Consider the following 19,180-nt stretch of genomic DNA (forward strand, 5'->3'; position numbering starts at 1 on the left):
AATGAGGGGAGAGAGGCTGAGTCACTGCCCGTCACAGGCCCCGCCCCGTCTGTGGCCAACACAACAATGCAGCCTCAACAACAGTGCAGCCTCAACAACAATGCAGCCTCAACAACAATGTACCCTCAACAACAATGCACCCTCAACAACAATCCAGCCTCAACAACAATGTACCCTCAACAACAATGCACCCTCAACAACAATGCAATCTCAGCCGAGCACAGTGGCTCATGCCTGTAATTCCAGCACTTTGGGAGGCTGAGGCAGGTGGATCACCTGAGGTCAGGAGTTCGACCTGTATTGGCCAGGAGTTCGAGACCATGGGATGCCATATTACACACGCCTGTGGACACACACACCTCTAGACATGTACATCAATTCTGAAAACAGAGATGGGACCGTACAATAGGTAAGTTCTGAGATGAAGTCTCACTCTGTCGCCCAGGCTGGAGTGCAGTGGCGCAATCTTGGCTCACTGTGACCTCCACCTCTTGGGTTCAAGTGATTCCCCTGCCTCAGCCTCCCAAGTAGCTGAGATTACAGGTGTGCACCACCACACCTGGCTAATTTTTGTATTTTTAGTAGAGATGGGGTTTCACCACGTTGGCCAGGCTGGTCTCGAACTCCTGACCTCAAGTGATCCTCTGCCTCAGTCTCCCAAAGTGCTGGGATTACAGGCATGAGCTACCACACCCGGCCAAGATGTCCTAGCTCACTCAAAGTCATACAGCCAGGGACTTAAGTAATGGGACCCAGATCCAAAGCCAGGGCCTTCCTGCCCCTTCCCCATCAAGCTACATCTTGGTTATATACACTTGTAAACTTACAAGGAATACTCACCTTCACTTCTGTGTGGCTTCGGGAGATCTGGAGCAGGCAGCCCAGCCCCACACCCACGAGGATGTCTGCAGCCCAGCTCAGGAAGCTTTGCTGGAATGGCCTGCACATAACCCAACCACATAGCCCGTTCCTCCTACTGTGTTCATCTCCAGGGCTTGGGATGCCACTGCAAGAATGAACTTGGGCCAGGCGCAGTGGCTCATGCCTGTAATCCCAGCACTTTGGGAGGCCAAGGCAGGAGGATCACTAGAGGCCAGGAGTTTGAGACCAGCCTCGGCAACAGAGTGAGACCCGTCTCAAAAAAAAAATTTGGTGGGGGTTGGAGGTAGAGAAGTGCAGTGGTGTGAACACGGCTCACTGCAGCCTCGACCTCCTAGGCTTTGTGATTCTCCCACCTCAACCTCCCAAGTAGCTGGGATCACAGGCATATGCCACCACACCTGGCTAATTTTTTAATTTTTCTGTAGAGACAGGGTCTTGCTATGTTGCGCAGGCAAATCTCAAATCACTGGACTCCAGTGATTCTCGTGCCTCAGGCTCCCAAAGTGCTGAGATTACAGGTATGAACCACTGTGCCCAGACTTACAAAAAAAATGAATTTACTTGGCTTTCTTTATGATGTATGCCCAACTCCCCCAAACACCATATCTGAGGAGACCCTATCTTTTTAGGCCTTTAAGAAGATGGGTGTTGAGTAAGTGTTGCAGTCAGTCTCTAAGGATCGAACACCTTAGGGTGCCAGGAATGCTTGGCGCATGTAAGCACTCAGTAGGTGGGGAAACCGAGGCCAGGAGATGAAGGGACTGCCCCCAGTCCCTAGAGGGAACTGGTGATAGTGTGTGGGCCGAGGCCATCTCTAGGGGTCGTTCAGGGCTCCCTCCTTCCCAGCCAACCTGGGAGGTCAGGCGAGGCTGCAGCCCGAAAGCCAGGAGTAGGCCTCAGTGGGCGCAAAAGGGCCACCAAGGGCCTTGCTCAGCCTGGGAGTTAAAAGGGCAAGCATCACTGTCTCCGCAGTTAGCCTGTTTTGCCGGCCAACTGCTCACACTGCAGCCCCTGGTGAGGCTCTGTCATCGTGGAGCCTGGAGAGAGCGGCCCTTCAGGCACTTTGTGATCATCTTTCTTTCTTTAGCAGCCAACAATATCCACTGCTGGCCGAATGCCTGCCGTGCGCCAGGCACTGTCTGGAACCCACAACCATCTGGTTTCAAAGCTCTTTCTCTTCATAGCCCCAGGCTGGCTATATCCGTCTTTTCTATATAGACCAAAAGTTGGCAAACATCAGCCCTCCGGCCAAATTTGGCCCACTAACTGCTTTTATAAATAAAGTTTTATTGGAACAGAGCCATGGCCATTCACTTATGCATTGTCTGTGCCTGTTTCTGCACTATAGCAGCAGAGTTGAGTAGCTGCAAAACCACCTGCATGGCCCCCAAAGTCTAAAATATTTATTCTTTGGGCCAGGTGTGGTGGCTCACGCCTGTAATCCCAGCACTTGGAGGCTGAGGCTGGCAGATCACTTGAGGTCAGGAGTTTGAGAACAGCCTGGCCAACGTAGTGAAACTCTGTCTCTACTAAAAATACAAAAATTAGCTGGGCGTGGTGGTGGGCGCCTGTAGTCCCAGCTACTCAGAAGGCTGAGGCAGGAGAATTGCTTGAACCAGGAGGCAGAAATTGCAGTGAGCCAAGATCACGCCACCGCACTCCAGCCTGAGCAACCAAGCCAGACTCTGTCCCCGCCCTGCAAAAAAAAAAAAAAAGAATTCTCTGGCCCTTTTAGAAAAAGTCTGCCAACCCTAACATAGACCATGACATGTCGCTATGAGCAAGAGAGAGAGGGTCTTCCATAGGACACATAAGCTCATCCTGTGGGCACCTGCTTATCACACCACTCACTGTCCTAACAATAATAGCTGCTGTCTGCTGAGCCCTTACCAGGGGCCAAGAATTTCATTCACCTCACTGGATCCTTACAACACCCCTCGGAGGTTAGCACTCCCCAAATCCCTATTTTAAAGCCTTGGAGCCTGAGGCTCAGGCAGCCACATTACCTGCCCCAGGTGTTACACCAAGAACCAATCCCCAGGGTGGGGCATGGAGCACCCCCCACCCACGGCTGTGACACCAGTGTTAAGGCCAAGAACAGACCACAAAGGATACTGAAGATGATGCCGCCAAAGCAGGCGGAGAACGCCATCCGTGGGTAGCCCTGGCGAGCCAGTGTGAAATCCGAGAAGGCATCTGCACAGGAACAAGAGGGGCCTGCAGTGGTGAGTCGCTTCCCCCACCCTCCCTGGTCATCCACGCCTTCATTCTCACCCACGGTCATTCAGGCAACAAACACAGATGGATGCCCAAGTGTGCCTGGGCACTAGCTGGTGGGGTGCTGTGTGAGGGGGCACAGCATCTGGGAAGACACACTTCCCTCCTTAATTCCTTTACCCCACTCTTTCACACCAGGAACAACTTTGCAGGTGTGAAAAACGCGGCTACCAGCTGGGCACAGTGGCTCACACCTGTAATCCCAGCACTTTGGGAGGCCAAGATAGATGGATCACCTGAGGTCAGGAGTTCGAGACCAGCCTGGCCAACATGATGAAACCCTGTCTCTATTAAAAATACAAAAATTAGCTGGGCATGGTAGTGGGCGCCTGTAATCCCAGCTACTCGGGAGGCTGAGGCAGGAGAACTGCTTAAACCTGGGAGGCAGAGGTTGCAGTGAGCCAAGATCACACCATTGCACTCCAGCCTGGGCAACAGAGCAAGCCTCCATCTCAAAAAAAAAAAAAAAAAACAACTACGGCTACCAATTTTTCAAAGTCTCATCTGCTGGTAACATGCACAGCACCTCCACATGAATAAGAAGAAGGTGCTCAAAAAGGTAAGTGGAAGGAGGGGCTAGATTTCAGCTCCCTCATCCTCTTGTCTGGATGCTCTGGAGCAGTGCATAACCTGACAACCACACCTGGCTGCTACAGCTAGAGAAGGGTGTATGTATGTAAGTGTGAATGCCTGCATGTCACACACCCGTGTACACATCAAGCACGGCCGGCTGCAATGGGCTCCATGTCCTGCCTGAACTCTGGGAGCCACCGACCATCCCCGCATCAGAGGGTAGGGAAGCGGCAGGGGCCTCTATAGAGTTTCTTGGTCCAACTGCAGTCAGGGCCATCTCACCCCAATGCTGGCCACTCCACAGTGACAGGGGACACTGCACAGGTGCAGAGGGCAGACACCCTGGACACTCCTGCCCAGATGCGACTCTGGCTGGGGGAGGAAAGAGCTAAGATGTGGCCGCACTCACCCCCACTCAACCCCACCCAGCCCTGAGTCACCTCCAATGCTGTTCCCCCAGGCCAGCAGCGTGAGCCCCAGCACAGTGTTGCTCAGCCGGAAGACCACGCCCAGGGACCGCAAGATGTTCACCACCTCTGTGGCGGCCGCGTTGATCCACAGGGCGCTGGTCAGAAAGCCCAGGAAAGCAAAGAGCTGCGGAGGGAATGGTTTGCTGTGGGACCAAGGCCAGCCCCAGCAGGAACACAGCCTCAGTTCCTCACCTGTGAAACGGGATAACAGTATCTACCTCATGAGCTTATTATGAGTATAAAACACGTTACTATATGCATTGGTGCCTGTGCAAAGTTAGTGCTCAATAAAACGTGAGTTCAATATTATTTTCTTTTTTCCTTAATAAACTCCCTTTCAGGCCGGGCACGGTGGCTCACGCCTGTAATCGCAGCACTTTGGGAGGCCGAGGCGGGCAGATCACCTGAGGTCAGGAGTTCGAGACCAACTTGGCCAACATGGTGAAACCTTGTCTCTACTAAAAATACAAAAATTAGTCAGGCTGGTGTCACACACCTGTAATCCCAGCTACTCGAGAGGCTGAGGTGGGAGAATCGCTTGAACCCGGGAGGCAGAAGTTGCAGTGAGCCTAGATCGTGCCAGTGTACTCTAGCCTGGGCGACTGAGTGAGACTCTGTCTCAAAAAAAGAAAAACAAAAAATAAAAACAAAAAAAACTCCCTTTCATATACTAAAAAAAATTATTATTTTGTCTGGAAAGGGTTCCTTATCACTTTCATCAGATTTCCAGTCTATGAACCAAATACCACCCATCATCCCAATAAGTATCCCTGTACTCATTAGCGGTCACTCCCTAGCCCCACCCCACCAGCCCAACTCGACCACTACTCTGCTCTCTGTCTCTCTGAATGTGCCTCGTGGACGTTTCACATCAATGGAATCCCACAGTGTGTGATCCTCTGCTACAGTCTTCTCTCACTCAGCATCAAGTTTTCAAGGGTGATCCATGTTGTGGCACACGTCGGTACTTGAAAAAACAGTGAAAGACAATTTTCCCTAAGTAGTAAAAGGCGACTTCCCTAAATGATCCATTTGCTGAAAATTCAACACCCTTCGGTTGGTACATTCATTGAGTTTCCAAAAGTAAAAACTAAAATTTTAAAAAATCATTAAGCACTAAACAATGAAAATTTTAAGTAAACTTTTTTTTTAGGACGATGTCTCACTCTGTCGCCCAGGCTGGAATGCAGTGGCGCGATCTCAGCACACTGCAACCTCTGCCTCCTGGGTTCAAGCGATTCTCCTGCCTCAGCCACCCAAGTAGCTGGGATTACAGGTGCCCACCACCACGCCTGGCTAATTTTTGTATTTTTTAGTAGAGACAGGGTTTCGACATGTTGGCCAGACTGATCTCAAACTCCTGACCTCAGGTGATCCACCCGTCTCGGCCTCCCAAAGTGTTGGGATTACAGGCGTGAGCCGCCATGCCCAGCCAAAGTGAAAATATTAAGTAAACTTTTTTTTTTTGAAACGGAGTCTCTGTCACCCAGGCTGAAGTGCCATGATGCGATCTCATCTCACCGCAACCTCTGCCTCCTGGGTTCAAGCAATTCTCCTGCCTCAGCCTCCCGAGTAGCTGAGATTACAGGTGCCTGCCACCATGCCCAGCTAATTTAATATTAAGTAAACTTTCAAGGAAAAAGTCTCTGGACAAACCCCTAAATATTCTTTAGAGTGCCTAGACTAGGGAAAATGGAAAAAGACACCCACAAAGGCCATCCCATTCTATCCCTGGAGTGTCTTTAGAAACCCAAGGCTGGGCGCAGTGCCTCACGCCTGGAATCCTGGCACTTTGGGAAGCCGAGGCAGGAGGATTGCTTGAGGCCAGGAGTTTGAGAGTAGTCTGGGCAACATAGTGAGACCTCATCTTTACAAAAAACATATAAAAATTAGCTGGGCGTGGTGGCTTGCGCCTGTAGTCCCATCTACTTGGGGGGCTGAGGTGGAGGATGGCTTCAGCCCAGGAGGTCGAGGCTGCAGTGAGCTATGATTGTACCACTGCACTCTAGCCTGGACAGCAGAGGGAGACCCTGTCTCAAAAAAAAGGAAATCACATATTGTAGGATTCTATTTATATAAAATGTCCATGATAGGCAAACCCATAGAGACGCAGAGTAGAGTCGTGGTTGCCAGGGGCTATGTGGGGGGTGGGGAAATGGGGAGTGATTATGGGCATGAGGTCTCTTTTTGGGGTGATGAAATTCTCTAAAATTGTGATGATTCCACAACTCTGTAACTATAATAAAAAACATTAAATTGTATACTTTAAACGGGTAAATTGTATGGTATGTGAATTACATCTCAACAAAATTAAGCTATTACCAAAAAAAAAAGAAAAAAACCCTGTACAGATACAAAAACTCTCAAAAGCAGCTTTAAAGTTCGGTTACCTGTCTTTGTGTGACTCCTGATCAAACTGGTCAAAGTGCCTCAGAGATGCAGACAGGACATCTGCGTGGGAGACCTCAGCATCCCTCCCCCCCCGATCTCGGAGAACCTGGGCTTCTTACCCAGTGAAGCCTGGGGGGCTGGCTGTCAGATGTGGCAAAAAAGGTCACTGAAGCCAAGGCTGTGCCTGCGATCACCACCACGACCCAGACGGGAACAAGGCCACCTATCTCATAGACACCATCTGCAAAGGGAGAGAAAGGGAGCTGATACCTTCCCAGCACCTCAACACCCACTTACAATGGACTATTTGGATGTCAGGTAGACACTTCCTATCTGCCCAGCCCTGTCCTAGACACTTCATGGAGGCAGAAAAATTTAAAATGCAGCCCCTGCCCTCAAGTTAGTCACATTTGAAAGAAAAAGAGAGACACACAAAAAAGACTCTCTCCAGCCTGTTGCTGTGGAACTAGGATAGGAATGGCTATAACCACTAACACCACCACCCTCTTCCACCTTCATGGCAGACATCACTAATCAAGCACAATACTTCCATCCAACTGCATTTCCAGGCAGCTCCCTCCAGCCAGGCATTACCAGTAGATGGCATCGCTCCATGAGATGAACCTGACAGTCAAACCCAGCCTCTTCACTGAGAGGTACCCAAATAAGTCCACTCTCCATTAACAAATATGAAGGTTCCAGAGGCTTCATATTAAACACCAAAGGGAGACACCCTAAGGTGAGAACACTCTAGAATTCTCCACACATCACCCTTTTCACCACTAGGAGTTGGTACTGGTCTTAAAGACGATGAATAGTTCAAATGTTCATATACCTGCATCAAGACCCTTCTTTTGTTCTTTTTTTAGTCTAGCTCATGGCTCCCAAATGACAGTGGGCTTAAGAATTATGTGAGGAGGCCGGGTGTGGTGACTCATGCCTATAATGCCGGCACTTTGGGAGGCCACAGCGTGCAGATCGCTTGAGCCCAGGAGTTCGAAACCAGCCTGGGCAACATGGTGTGACCCCATCTCTACAAAAAATACAAAAATTAGGCCGGGCACGGTGGCTCACGCCTGTAATCCCAGCACTTGGGGAAGCTGAGGCGGGTGGATCACCTGAGGTCTGGAGTTCGGGACAAACCTGGCCAAGGGGCGAAACCCCGTCTCTACTAAAAATATAAAAATTAGCCGGGGGTGGTGGCACACACCTGTAGTCCCAGCTACTCAGGAGGCTAAGGCAGGCGAATCACTTGAACTCAGGAGGTGGAGGTTGCAGTGAGCTGAGATCGCACCACTGCACTCCAGCTTAGGTGACAGAGCAAGACTCCATCTCAAAAAAAAAAAAAAAAAAAAAAAAACAAATTAGCTGGGCGTGGTGGTGGGCACCTGTGGTCCCAGCTACTTGGGAGGCTGAACTGGGAGGATCACTTGAGTCCCGGGAGGTGGCAGTTGCAGTGAACCTAAATTGCATCACTGTACTCCAGCCTGGGCAACAGAGTGAGATCTTGTCTCAAAAAATAAAAAAATTATGTGAGTGGGCTGAATACACAAAATTGTGTACACAATATGTCATGAGTGATTGTCAAGGGGGATTTTTTTTTTTTTTTTTTTTAGACAGGGTCTCAATGTATCAACCAGGCTGGAGTGCACTGACACAATCACAGCTCACTGCAGCCTCAAACTCCTGGGCTCAAGCCATCCTCCCACCTCAGCTTCCTGAGTAGTTGGGACTGTAGGTGTGTGCCACTGTGCCCAGCTCCTGAGATAATTTTGCCAGCATGGGGTTTTTACCTACAGTGCCAGCTTTGGATCCAGACACCTGGGCTGGAAGTCCTTTCCATGTATTTGCCACTCCTGTGCTAGAGAAATTTTAGGAGGTGGCTGGGGCGTGAAGACACTGAGGATCTGAGCTGAGTGTTAAGCAGAGAGGGGTGCAAGGGCTCTGTGGGAAGAGGGGAGTTGGGTAAGATGGAATCAAGCAGATCAGGAATAGCACAGAAAAGGCTGTAGGAGGCAGTTGGCTCAGAGTCTCAGAGGCCTTGGCTGGGTGCGGTGGCTCACGCCTATAATCCCAGCACTTTGGGAGGCTGAGGCAGGAGGATCGCCTGAGGTCAGGAGTTCAAGACCAGCCTGGCCAACATGGTGAAACCTCATCAGTACTAAAAATACAAAAATTAGCCAGGTGTGGTGGCACGCGCCTGTAATCCCAGCTACTTGGGAGACTGAGGCAGGAGAATCGTTTGAACCTGGGAGGCAGCGAGTACAGTGGGCCAAGATCACACCACTGAGCAATGACAGCCATGGACTTTTCCCAAGAAGTACTGGGGAGCCATGGAGGTCTTTGAGTGGGGGAGTGACCACAACATATGAAAAGCAGCACTTTACAAAGATGGCTCTTGGGGGACGCCTAGAGACAGGGGGAGGCTGGAGGCTGCTGCTGGGGAGGCTCACCTTGAGTCACAGCACCCCCTCAGGCTGGGAGCCAGTCCAGGGGTTTTCTCTAGACAGTGCTCAGCCCAGATGGGGGTCAAGAGTGCTTTAGCCAGAACCAGTCTTTCCCCAGGGTGGACCTGCTACCACTAGATGGTGTTAAGGCCATGTGGTGAAGATACTACATGCTGCAGAACCGTGACTCAGGAAAGGGATTCCTTCTTCAGCTCTATCATTGTATCAAGGAGAAAGTTTCCATTTGGTGCTAATAGGACTTGAACATCTCAAATACCTGCTGTTCTCCCTAGTACAGGCTTCCAGCTCATGGGCTTGACTCAGGAGGACCGAGTAAGGCGGTTTACTTTTTTTTTTCTTTTCTTTTTTGAGACAGAGTCTCACTCTGTCGCCCAGGCTGGAGTGCAGGGGTGCAATCTCGGCTCGCTGCAGCCTCTGCCTCCTGGGTTCAAGTGATTCTCCTGTCTTACCCTCCCAAGTACCTGGGATTACAGATGCCCATCACCATACCTGGCTAGTTTTTGTATTTTTAATAGAGACAAGGTTTCATTGTGTTGGCCAGGCTGGTCTCAAACTCCTGACCTCAAGTGATCCTCCTGCCTCAGCGTCCCAAAGTGCTGGGATTACAGGCGTGAGCCACCATCGCTGGTCGGTGGTTTATTGTGTTTATTTTTGCAGTTACCTTAAATTTATTGGAAATGATACAATTCTACTACAGTTTCCTATTGATGCAGGTGACACGGTTTCCTTTTCAACAAATTTGCCTTAAAAAAAAAAAAAAAAGTCTGAAGCTGGGTACAGTAGTGCATGCCTGTAGTCCCAGCTACTCAATGGAGCCCAGAAGTTCAGGACCAGCCTGGACAATACAACGAGCTGATTTAAGAAAAATATCAAATGTGGCCAGGCGCAGTGGCTCATGCCTATAATCTCAGCACTCTGGGGGTGCCGAGGTGGGTGGATCACCTGAGGTCAAGAGTTTGAGACCAGCCTGGCCGACATAGTGAAACCCCGCCTCTACTAAAAATATAAAAATTGGCCGGGCATGGTGGCGGGTGCTTGTAGTCCCAACTACTCAGAAGGCTGAGGCAGAAGAATTGCTTACCCCAGAGGTGGAGGTTGCAGTGAGCCGAGATCGTGCCACTGCACTCCAGCGTGGGTGACAGAGTGAGAGTCTGTCTCAAGAAAAACAAAGAAAAATATCAAATGTAATAGTATAGAGTAAGAGAAAAATTGAGAAGATGGTCTGTGAATGACTGATGTGTGGGAATCACTCTTTTAAGAAGCCACAACAAATACAAAAATTAGCCAAGCATGGTGGCAGGTGCCTGTAATCCCAGCTACTCGGGAGGCTGAGGCAGGAGAATCACTTGAGCCCTGGAGGCAGAGGTTGCAGTGAGCTGAGATCATGCCACTGTACTCGGGTCTGGGTGACAGTCAGACTACATCTCAAAATAAAATAAAATAAAAATAAATAAATAAATAAATAAGTAAAGATGCCACAACGCTTGTGAAAGCAAGTCCCTGGATTTGCCCTGGCCTGAAAGGCAAGGCTTCCCCGCTCCGTAGAGAATGGATGGAGAATGGAGGGCTGTGATGAACCAGACGGCCCTAGTGGGTGGCCCTTTTCAGCTCTGAGTCACTATCAATCATCTCTCCTCCTGTCTCCTTCCCTCCATGTCTGCATCCTCCCACAAACCGGGGGAGAAATTCACAGGGAATGTGGCAGGGAGGCTGTTTCATCCCGATGGAGTTTCATCCCGACACTGTTACAGCACACAACACCATGCCCAGCCATGCATCTGCACCAGAGTCCTACCCCCACCTCCAGGCGATGCCCCTGGGCTGAGGGGGAGGAGCCTAGATGATAGGAAACAGACAGCATGAGATACTAAAGTTAGACAACAGGAAGAAATCTGGGTAGCAGAAGTTAGAAGACGTTGGACAAGCCTGGGCGTTTCCTCAGCCAGAGCAGGACAAGAAAGAAAAGGACATTCTGGGGCAGATGGGGAAAATTCAAATGCCAGTGGGGACCAGCCAGGTCACACAAACGAGGGAAGGGGCACCCAACAGGCAATGGAGGGGACTGTGATGATTTAGGCCACAGGCACCCCATAGGGGGTGCCCCTTCTCTGCTCTAGCCAGTTTTGCCTTCAGGAATGTGGCCCAGATCTTGAGAAGCCAAAATCCAGATTTTAAGATAAAATCCCCCAATTTTTAAATGCAGGCAAACAAGCTAGAGGGCTGGATTTGGCCCTGGGGTCACCTGTTTTGCAGCCTCCATCTGGGGCCAGCAAGATTGGATCAACTGACTGCAGGAGGTCCCCTGGGTGAACTTCCAGGCTGGTGTCCCTTATGGCACAAGCGCATAGTAAGCACCTGCTGTGTATCCAGGTTTCTGCCTCTAGCCCAAACCTCCCTCACGTGGTTGAGAAGAAAACTCCACTGGCTGTGCACGGTGGCTCACGCCTGTAATCCCAGCACTTTGGAAGGCCAAGATGGGCGGATCACTTGAGGTCAGGAATTTAAGACCAGCCTGGCCAATATGGTGAAACCCTGTCTCTATGAAAAATACAAAAATTAGCTGGGCGTGGTAGTGCAAGCCTGTAATCCCAGCTGCCCGGGGGGCTTAGATGGGATGATCGCTTGAACCCGAGAGGTGGAGGGAGGTTGCAGTGAGCTGAGATCGTGCCACTGTACTCCAGCCTGGGTGGAAGAAAACTCCAGAACGTGGGAAGGAGTAGGAAGGTGGGTTGGCCCGGGGTAGGGGATACTCACAGGTCCCCGACTGCAGGGTCAGGACCACAACCAGGGGGCTGATAACCAGATGCAGACAGTTGAGGGGCCGTTTCCAGTTCCGGTCATCCTTGTCCGGGTCCACGACAGGGACTGTGAGGAGCAGCAGGAACTCCACAGGCAGCTGTCAAGGGGGCAAAAGGTGTCGGCAGGGAAGTCTGAATCCCAGCCGGCCACAGATGGACTTCAGTGACTCAAGAGCTTGGCCGTTCATTGCTGAAGCACTGACTGTGTGCGGGTTCCAGGCTAAGTGCCTGGTTGCCTCTGGCTACTGGGACAAATGACCACAAACAGTGACTGTCAATAGCACAAATGTATTCTTGGACAGTTCTGGAGGGCAGAAGTCCTGAAGTCAAGTTGTCAGCAGGGTTGTTCCTTCTGGAAGCTCTAGGGGAGACTGAGGGTCCTTCCAGCTTCCAGGAGCCACCTGCCTTCCAGGCCCCACATCATTCCACCCTGTGCTCCTGTCGCCACTTCTCAGTCTCTGACTCTGACCCTCCTGCCTCCCTCTTTCCCTGTGCCAACCCCTGTGATGACACTGGGCCCACTGGATAAGCCAGGCTCATCTCAGATCTTTAATGATGGCTGGATGCGGTGGCTCACGCCTGTAATCCCAGCACTTTAGGAGGCTGAGGCGGGCGGATCACAAGGTCAGGAGATTGAGACCATCCCGGCTAACATGGTGAAACCCCGTCTCTACTAAAAATACAAAAAATTAGCCGGGCGTGGTGGCGGGCGCCTATAGTCCCAGCTACTCAGGAGGCTGAGGCAGGAGAATGGCGTGAACCCGGGAGGTGGAGCTTGCAGTGAGCCGAGACTGCGCCACTGCACACTCCAGCCTGGGCAATAGAGCGAAACTCTATCTCAAAAAAAAAAAAAAAAAAAGATCTTTAATCACATCTGCAAAGGCCCTTCTACCATAAAGGTAACATACTCCCAGGTTCCAGGGGTTAGGATATGGATGTCTTTAGGGGCCACTAGAGGGCAGAGCCCCAGGTCAAGCCATCAGCCAAGCTCCATGCCTCAGTTTCCCCATCAAATCACAAGTCATGTATTCTGAGAGGGTCTCAGTGGACCCCAGGCCCTCCCCCTCGTAGAGCTGGAGAGGGTAGCGTGGCCACTGTCTTGCTGCTGTCAGAAGGCTGTGAGCCTGGCTCCAGGACCCTCCTACCTTGAACACCTTGAGGGCTTTCCAGTATGCTGATTTCCTTCTCCACTTCATGTAATCCAGGGGATTGAGGGCCCGGACCAGGATCTGAGCCGTGGTCTCCTGGTAGAAGAACAGCGGCCGGTACTCGTCACCTGTGTGCAGGGGTCGGGTGGTGAGGTGTGCCTGCGGCTGACTTGCTCTCCAGGAAACCTTCCCCGCTCCATCCCACCAGTCCTCCCAGCCCTAAAGGAGACAAAGCCCAGTACTCGGCAGAGGGCAGACAACCCTGGCCCTTGGCTCACCTGAGCTGCAGTGAGAGGTGGGGCCGATTTGGAGCCTCATTCCTGGAGCCCAGGTCTTGGAGGGCCCCATCTTTCCACCCCCAGCCTTTCCCTGTTACCGCCACCCTGGCTGGGCACAGGGCACGGACTCACCGTAGTCATAGCTGTTGGTATTAGAAGATACCCGGTCCTCCTCGGAGTCTGAGAGGATCTCTGCAGGAGAGAGGCCCAGCTACATACAGAACCCAGACCATTCTCGAGGGGGCACGCTGGGACAGAGCAGGTTTAGGGGTGCAAGTGTTCAGGCCATCTTATTTACTTAGTTATTTGGGACAGGATCTTTCTCTGTCACCCAGGCTGGAGTGCAGAGGTGTGATCACAGCTCACTGCAGCCTAGACCTCCTGGGCTCACTCAATCCTCCCACCTCAACCTCCCTCCCTCCCGAGTAGCTGAGACTATGCCCAGCTAATTTTTAAAAATTTTAGAGATGGGGTCTTGCTATGTTGGCCTGGCTGGTCTCAAACTCCTGGCCTCAGCAGTCCACCCGCCTCAGCTTCCCAAAGTGATGGCATTACAGGCATGAGCCGCTGCGCCCGGCCACGTCCAGGCTGTCTTTATTTTGGATTTCTAGCAGTCTGCATGTGTGCTCAGGGATTCTTACACAGTGAAAGTCTAACTCACCAAACATGGCCAAATGTAAGCATGCAGCTATAATGCTAAAGTTAATAGGGGCATCTGAAGGCACAACTCAAACATTTATTGACTTCAGTGTTGTCCTTTTCAGAAACTGGAACCCATACTATTTTTCTCTTCTCAGGAGGCCTGTGGATGCTGAGAGGCCTGGGACCTGTATGGAGGGGCCTGAAAGGAAGATGGCCCTCCTCGAGTGAGGAGTTAGCTCTCGCCCTGATTCTGCTGCTGAGTGTGTTGTGTGTGTTATCTATGTATGTGCATGTATTTGTTTATGTGTGTGTGCATGTATTTGTATATGTGTGTTGTGTATGTGAGTGTATTTGTGTGTGTGCATGTATTTGTGTGTATTGTGTATGTGAGCGCATGAATTTGTGTATGTGTATGCTGCATGTTTGTGTGCATTGATGTTTTTGTGTGTTGTGTATGGCATGCATGTATGTGTATGTTGCATGTGTGTGCATGTATCTCTGTTGCAGGTGTGTGCTGTGTCTATACACATTTGTGTGTTGTGTGAGCATGTATTTATGTGTGTTGCATGTGTGTGCACATATTTGTATGCATGTGTATGGCATGCATGTATGTGTATGTTGCATGTGTGTGCATGTATCTCTGTTGCAGGTGTGTGCTGTGTCTATACACATTTGTGTGTTGTGTGAGCATGTATTTATGTGTGTTGCATGTGTGTGCACATATTTGTATGCATGTGCATGCATCTGTATATGTGTTGCATGTGTGCATATATTTGTGTCTGTTGTGTGCGTGCGCATGTTTGTATAAGTGTGTTGTGTATCTGTGTATGTTGTATATGTGTGCATGCATGTTTTTGTGTTGCAGATGTGTATGCATGTATATGTGTTGCACATGTATGTGCATGTATTCGTATATATGTGTTGTATGTACACATTTGTGTGTGTTTATTTGTGTTGTGTGCGCATGTATTTGTGTTGCATGTGTGTGAGCATGTATTTGTGTATGTGTGCATGCATGCATCTGTATATATGTTGCATGTGTGTGCATGTTCTCCTGTGTTGTGTGTGTTGTATATGTGTGTGCATGTATTTGTGTGTGCATATATTTGTATGTGTGTTGTGTGTATACACGTATGTGTATGTGTTGTATGTGTGCATGTATTTGTGTGCATGTACATGTGAGTTGTGTGTGCATGTATGTGTATGTGTGCATGTATTTGTATATGTGTGAGTTGTGTATTTGTGTATGTGTGTTGTGTGCATGTATTTGTGTATATGACTGTATTTGAATATTATTGATTTCTTTGTATTTATTTTTTATTTCTCAGTGTCCCTGTCACGGCAGCGTTTGTGTTTTACCCTGAGAATGGTGGGAAACATCAGGGCAGGGAGCAGTGGCGATTCTTAGAGAGATGGCCCTGGCAACTGCATAGAGAGAAGGAAGGAGTGCACTTGAGCCTGCAGGTGATGCAGAGGCTCATGGGTACCAGTGGAAGCACGGAGGCGGGACCTCAGCAGAATGAGTAGAAAGAGCATGAAGAGGAGATGAGCTTGGTGGGGACAATGGCCTCAAGAGACCCTGGGCAGCAGTGAAGGGCACAGAGGCCCCCAGTCCCCACTGGTCCTCTCTGGGGTCCGATGCAGACTCTTACCTGGAGTAACTGGCATGGGGCAGAACAGAGATCCTCTCCGTTGCCGTCGGTAGATCCAGGTGCAGAGAATCACAGTGACCACATAGAACACATACAAGCCCAGGTAACCTGCAGACGGGGTGCACGCCGTCACCAAGTGGTGTCCTGGTGCAGGTCTAGAGAACAACAGCTGGCAGTTCTATCACTGGTGCGTGTTAGCGGTGGCAATCTGTGTTAGCCCATCCAGGTACCAGTGGGTAAATGGCCTTTTCCTTGAGCTCCCCACTCCTTCCTCCTGCCTTCCAGGACCATCTCCCTTCCTGTCTCCCTTGCAATCAAGGAGGTAATACCCAAGCACAGCGAGAGACCTCCAGGTCCCCATTCAAGTACTAAGGGTCGGTGTCCTGCTCTGTGCCCTGGGAGGAGGCAGCCCTGTAGCTCTGGCTACAGCTAGGTTCAGCCAATGGGAGGCCAGACAGGAAATCAGAAGCAGTGGGAGAGACTCTGGAGTCTTTCTTCCTACTCCCTCCCTGTTGCGTGTCTCTGGCAGGGCTTGCAACCCTCTTCGGTATAGCTCCAGGCCTCCAGCCCTCCAACTCTCACTGGGCTCCACCACCCCCTTCCCTGCCCCTGCCGCCAGGAGGGATGAGTGCGTTCGCAGCTCCCATTGTTGCTGGCCCCTGAGTATCTCGAATCTCGGTTTCCCTTGTTGGTTTCATTTTCCTTCTGTACAAATTGTCCCTCCATTCATACCCCTTGAGCCGTCTGAATGGAACATGTTTGCTGTCACGATCCGGGTGGCCCCAGTTAGCGTCCCATCTTTACTGCTTGTTAAAATTGGAAATTATGAAACTTTCTTTTTTTTGAGACAGAGTCTTGCTCTGTTGCCCAGGCTGGAGTGCCATGGCGCAATCATGGGTCACTGCAGTCTCGAACTCCTAGGCTCAAGGTATCCTCCTGCCTTAGCTTCCAGAGTAGCTGGGGCCACAGGAATGCACCACCACCATACCCAGCTAAGTTTTTTCTTTTTTGTAGAGATGTAGTCTCGCTATGTTGCCCAGGCTGGTCTCAAACTCCTGAACCAAAGTGATCCTCCTGCCTCAGTCTCTCAAATTGCTGGGATGATAGGTGTGAGCCATCACGCTTGGCCAAAAAATTGTGACACTTTTGAATACTCCCTCCCCAGCCCCCAGCTCTGCCAGGCCTCTTTGGTTATGTGACCCACATGTTCCCATTTTTGCTCAAGCCAGCTTGAGGAGGGTTTCTGTCACTTGTAATCAAAGCCCCCACTGACCACCCCTCACACCTCTCTGTCCCAGGCACCTCCTAAACCTCCTGCCCATCAGCCCTGGGATCTCACGCCTGAGCCCCAGAGCTGCTCACCCAGAGCCCATGCCAGCGTGACCCTGCCACGGAAGAGCATGAGGAAGGTCAGGAACACAGCCACCATGTAGAAAATGATGTCCCTGAAGAAGGGCCTGGAGGCAGCCATGAAGGGGTGTAGGATGGTAATGCCTCCGGCCACCACTGTGGTAACCAGCACGCCAGCACCTGGGGGGAGGAGGCCAGTGCTCAGCCACCCTGCACCCTCTCCTGCTGCTTTCCCCGCCCCCCTCACTGGGGCTGCTCTCACCAAACAGTGCCCCAAGGGCCAGGCCGGCTGTGTGCGGGTCAGAGAAGGCCACCAGGGCACTGAAGATGTCAGGTGCACCATTCCCAAATGCCAGGAAGGTGACGCCATGTGGGGAGCATGTCAAGGCGGGCCAGGATCGCAGCTGCAGCCCACCCAGGCCTTCGACCCTATCCCCCAGCTTCCCCACACGGGGATAGACATGACCCTATCTCCCAGCCTCCCCACAACTGCCCTCCCTCCAGGGTGCAGGACACTGGACAAAAGGATACTGCCACGTTGTGGGAGAGCTTCAGTGTGGTAGAAATGGCCGACAAGTTGGGGCAGAAACTACGGAGAAAAAGCGGACGGGAAGCATTTCCGTAGTGACCGGCCCCGGACCCCTATCCTTCCCCCAAACTGAGGGTGACCGAATGTCAGCCTCCTGGGACCCCTCCTCCCATTGATAAGCCAGACCGGAGCCCAGAGCCAAACTCACAACTTGGCTGCGGTGACTCCCAGAATCAGAAACAGGTAGAGCAGCCAGGAAACCTGGGTGGGGAGCCGGCAAGGAAGGGAGAGTCAAGTCCAGCTGGGGACACCAGCCCCTCTCACCAGCCCCCCAGGGCAGGGTCTCACGTAGAGAGTGACAGCCAGAGGGAGGAGGCTGGGAGGGAAGTGGCAGAAGATGCCTTCCAGGTAGTCCAGGTACCCCCCATCACTGTGGCAGTCAGGGTTGGTCCGGATGAAGTCACAGCGGTCAGAGACATTCAGGCCACACACCTTGCGACACTGCAGGAAGACAGGGAGGGGGACATCAGGGGCAGAGACTTCCCTGAGAACTGGACTAGGCCCATCTAAGCAGCTAAACATAATGTCCCTTCAGCCTGGTCTCCAAGGCCACCATACCCTCTGGGTGCCAACTATGGATGCACTTTTAATTTTAAAAATAAACGTCTGCTTGAAATTGACATAAGTAATTCATGAATACATATTTGTTTTTTAAAAAAACCAATACATAAAGATTTCTAAATTCCACTTTCTTATCCCTGCCCTCCGTAAATCCCCCTCTCCAGTGGTCCCACCATAATTAGTTTGAAGCACATCCTTACAGACATTTCTCAGATCAATTACATTTGTATATATACCCTATTACACACTTTGTTTTGTTTAACAGAAATGGATCCATCCCAAATCTCGTTTCTATAATTTGCTTTTACCATTATATATATATATATAAATATACCTTAATACACAGAATTTGAAACATACTATAGTGATTTCTATATGTGAAGCATAGTGCTAAGAGCTTAAAATGTATCTCAATTAATCTGTACAATAATTCTATGATGGCTGGGGGCAGTGGCTCATGCCTATAATCCCAGCACTTTGGGAGGTTGAGGTAGGAGGATTGCTTGAGCCCAGGATTTCAAGACCAGCCTGGACAACATAGCAAGACCCCATCTCTGCAAAAAAAATAAAATAAAAAATTAGGTAGGCATGGTGATGTGCACTTGTAGTCCCAGCTACTCAGGAGACTGAGGTGGGAGGATCACCTGAGCCCAGGAGGTTGAGGCTGCAATACTGCATTTAGCTTGGGGAATAGAATGAGATCTTGTCTCAAAAAAAAAAAAAAATATGTATCTCAATTACTCTGCACAACAGTCTGCGAGGAAGGAACTATTATCATGCCCATTAAACAGTTAAGGAGACTGAGACAATGTCCGTGTGCACTCAGTGGGAGGGTCAAGGTTGGAACCCAGGCAGTTTTAGGCTCTAGGGCCCACTGTTCTCCCCTGCCTCCCCACAGAGTCTTTCACTGCAGCAGAGTATTTCATACTATGGGTGATACATCACTGAGGTAAACATTTCCCTACTGGGCATTTGGGTATGCCTAGTTTTTCAATATAGCCAATGAACTTCCTCACACATGACTCTCTGAGCACATATGAGAAAAATGTTGTCAGAGAAGATTTGAGAAGTGAAAGTGCTGAGTCAGAGGATATCCTGGTC

At 50.6% G+C, this 19,180-nt stretch overlaps 1 protein-coding gene across 4 annotated transcripts in view; it reads right to left on the reverse strand.

Moving 5' to 3' along the window:
* SLC8B1 (solute carrier family 8 member B1) overlaps positions 1 to 19,180 on the reverse strand; it is a 33,002-nt gene that overhangs the window by 1,193 nt on the left and 12,629 nt on the right. For 2 of the 4 annotated variants that reach the window (XM_054663641.2, XM_054663642.2), the window contains exons 3-15: positions 17,807 to 17,959; positions 17,667 to 17,719; positions 17,460 to 17,518; positions 17,192 to 17,296; positions 16,942 to 17,109; positions 15,580 to 15,687; positions 13,418 to 13,477; positions 13,005 to 13,135; positions 11,816 to 11,957; positions 6,713 to 6,834; positions 4,173 to 4,326; positions 2,998 to 3,078; positions 841 to 905 (exon numbers count right to left, since the gene is read on the reverse strand). In XM_054663641.2, coding sequence (XP_054519616.1) covers positions 841 to 905; positions 2,998 to 3,078; positions 4,173 to 4,326; positions 6,713 to 6,834; positions 11,816 to 11,957; positions 13,005 to 13,135; positions 13,418 to 13,477; positions 15,580 to 15,687; positions 16,942 to 17,109; positions 17,192 to 17,296; positions 17,460 to 17,518; positions 17,667 to 17,719; positions 17,807 to 17,959 — 1,401 coding nt within the window. Of the gene's footprint in view, positions 1 to 840; positions 906 to 2,997; positions 3,079 to 4,014; positions 4,327 to 6,712; positions 6,835 to 11,815; positions 11,958 to 13,004; positions 13,136 to 13,417; positions 13,478 to 15,579; positions 15,688 to 16,941; positions 17,110 to 17,191; positions 17,297 to 17,459; positions 17,519 to 17,666; positions 17,720 to 17,806; positions 17,960 to 19,180 lie in introns of all 4 variants that reach the window. The other 2 variants (XR_010147790.1, XM_054663643.2) reach the window with 2 other exon arrangements.

This window comes from Pan troglodytes, chromosome 10, assembly GCF_028858775.2.
Source record: "Pan troglodytes isolate AG18354 chromosome 10, NHGRI_mPanTro3-v2.0_pri, whole genome shotgun sequence".
In the NCBI taxonomy this organism is placed as follows: Eukaryota; Metazoa; Chordata; class Mammalia; order Primates; family Hominidae; genus Pan; species Pan troglodytes.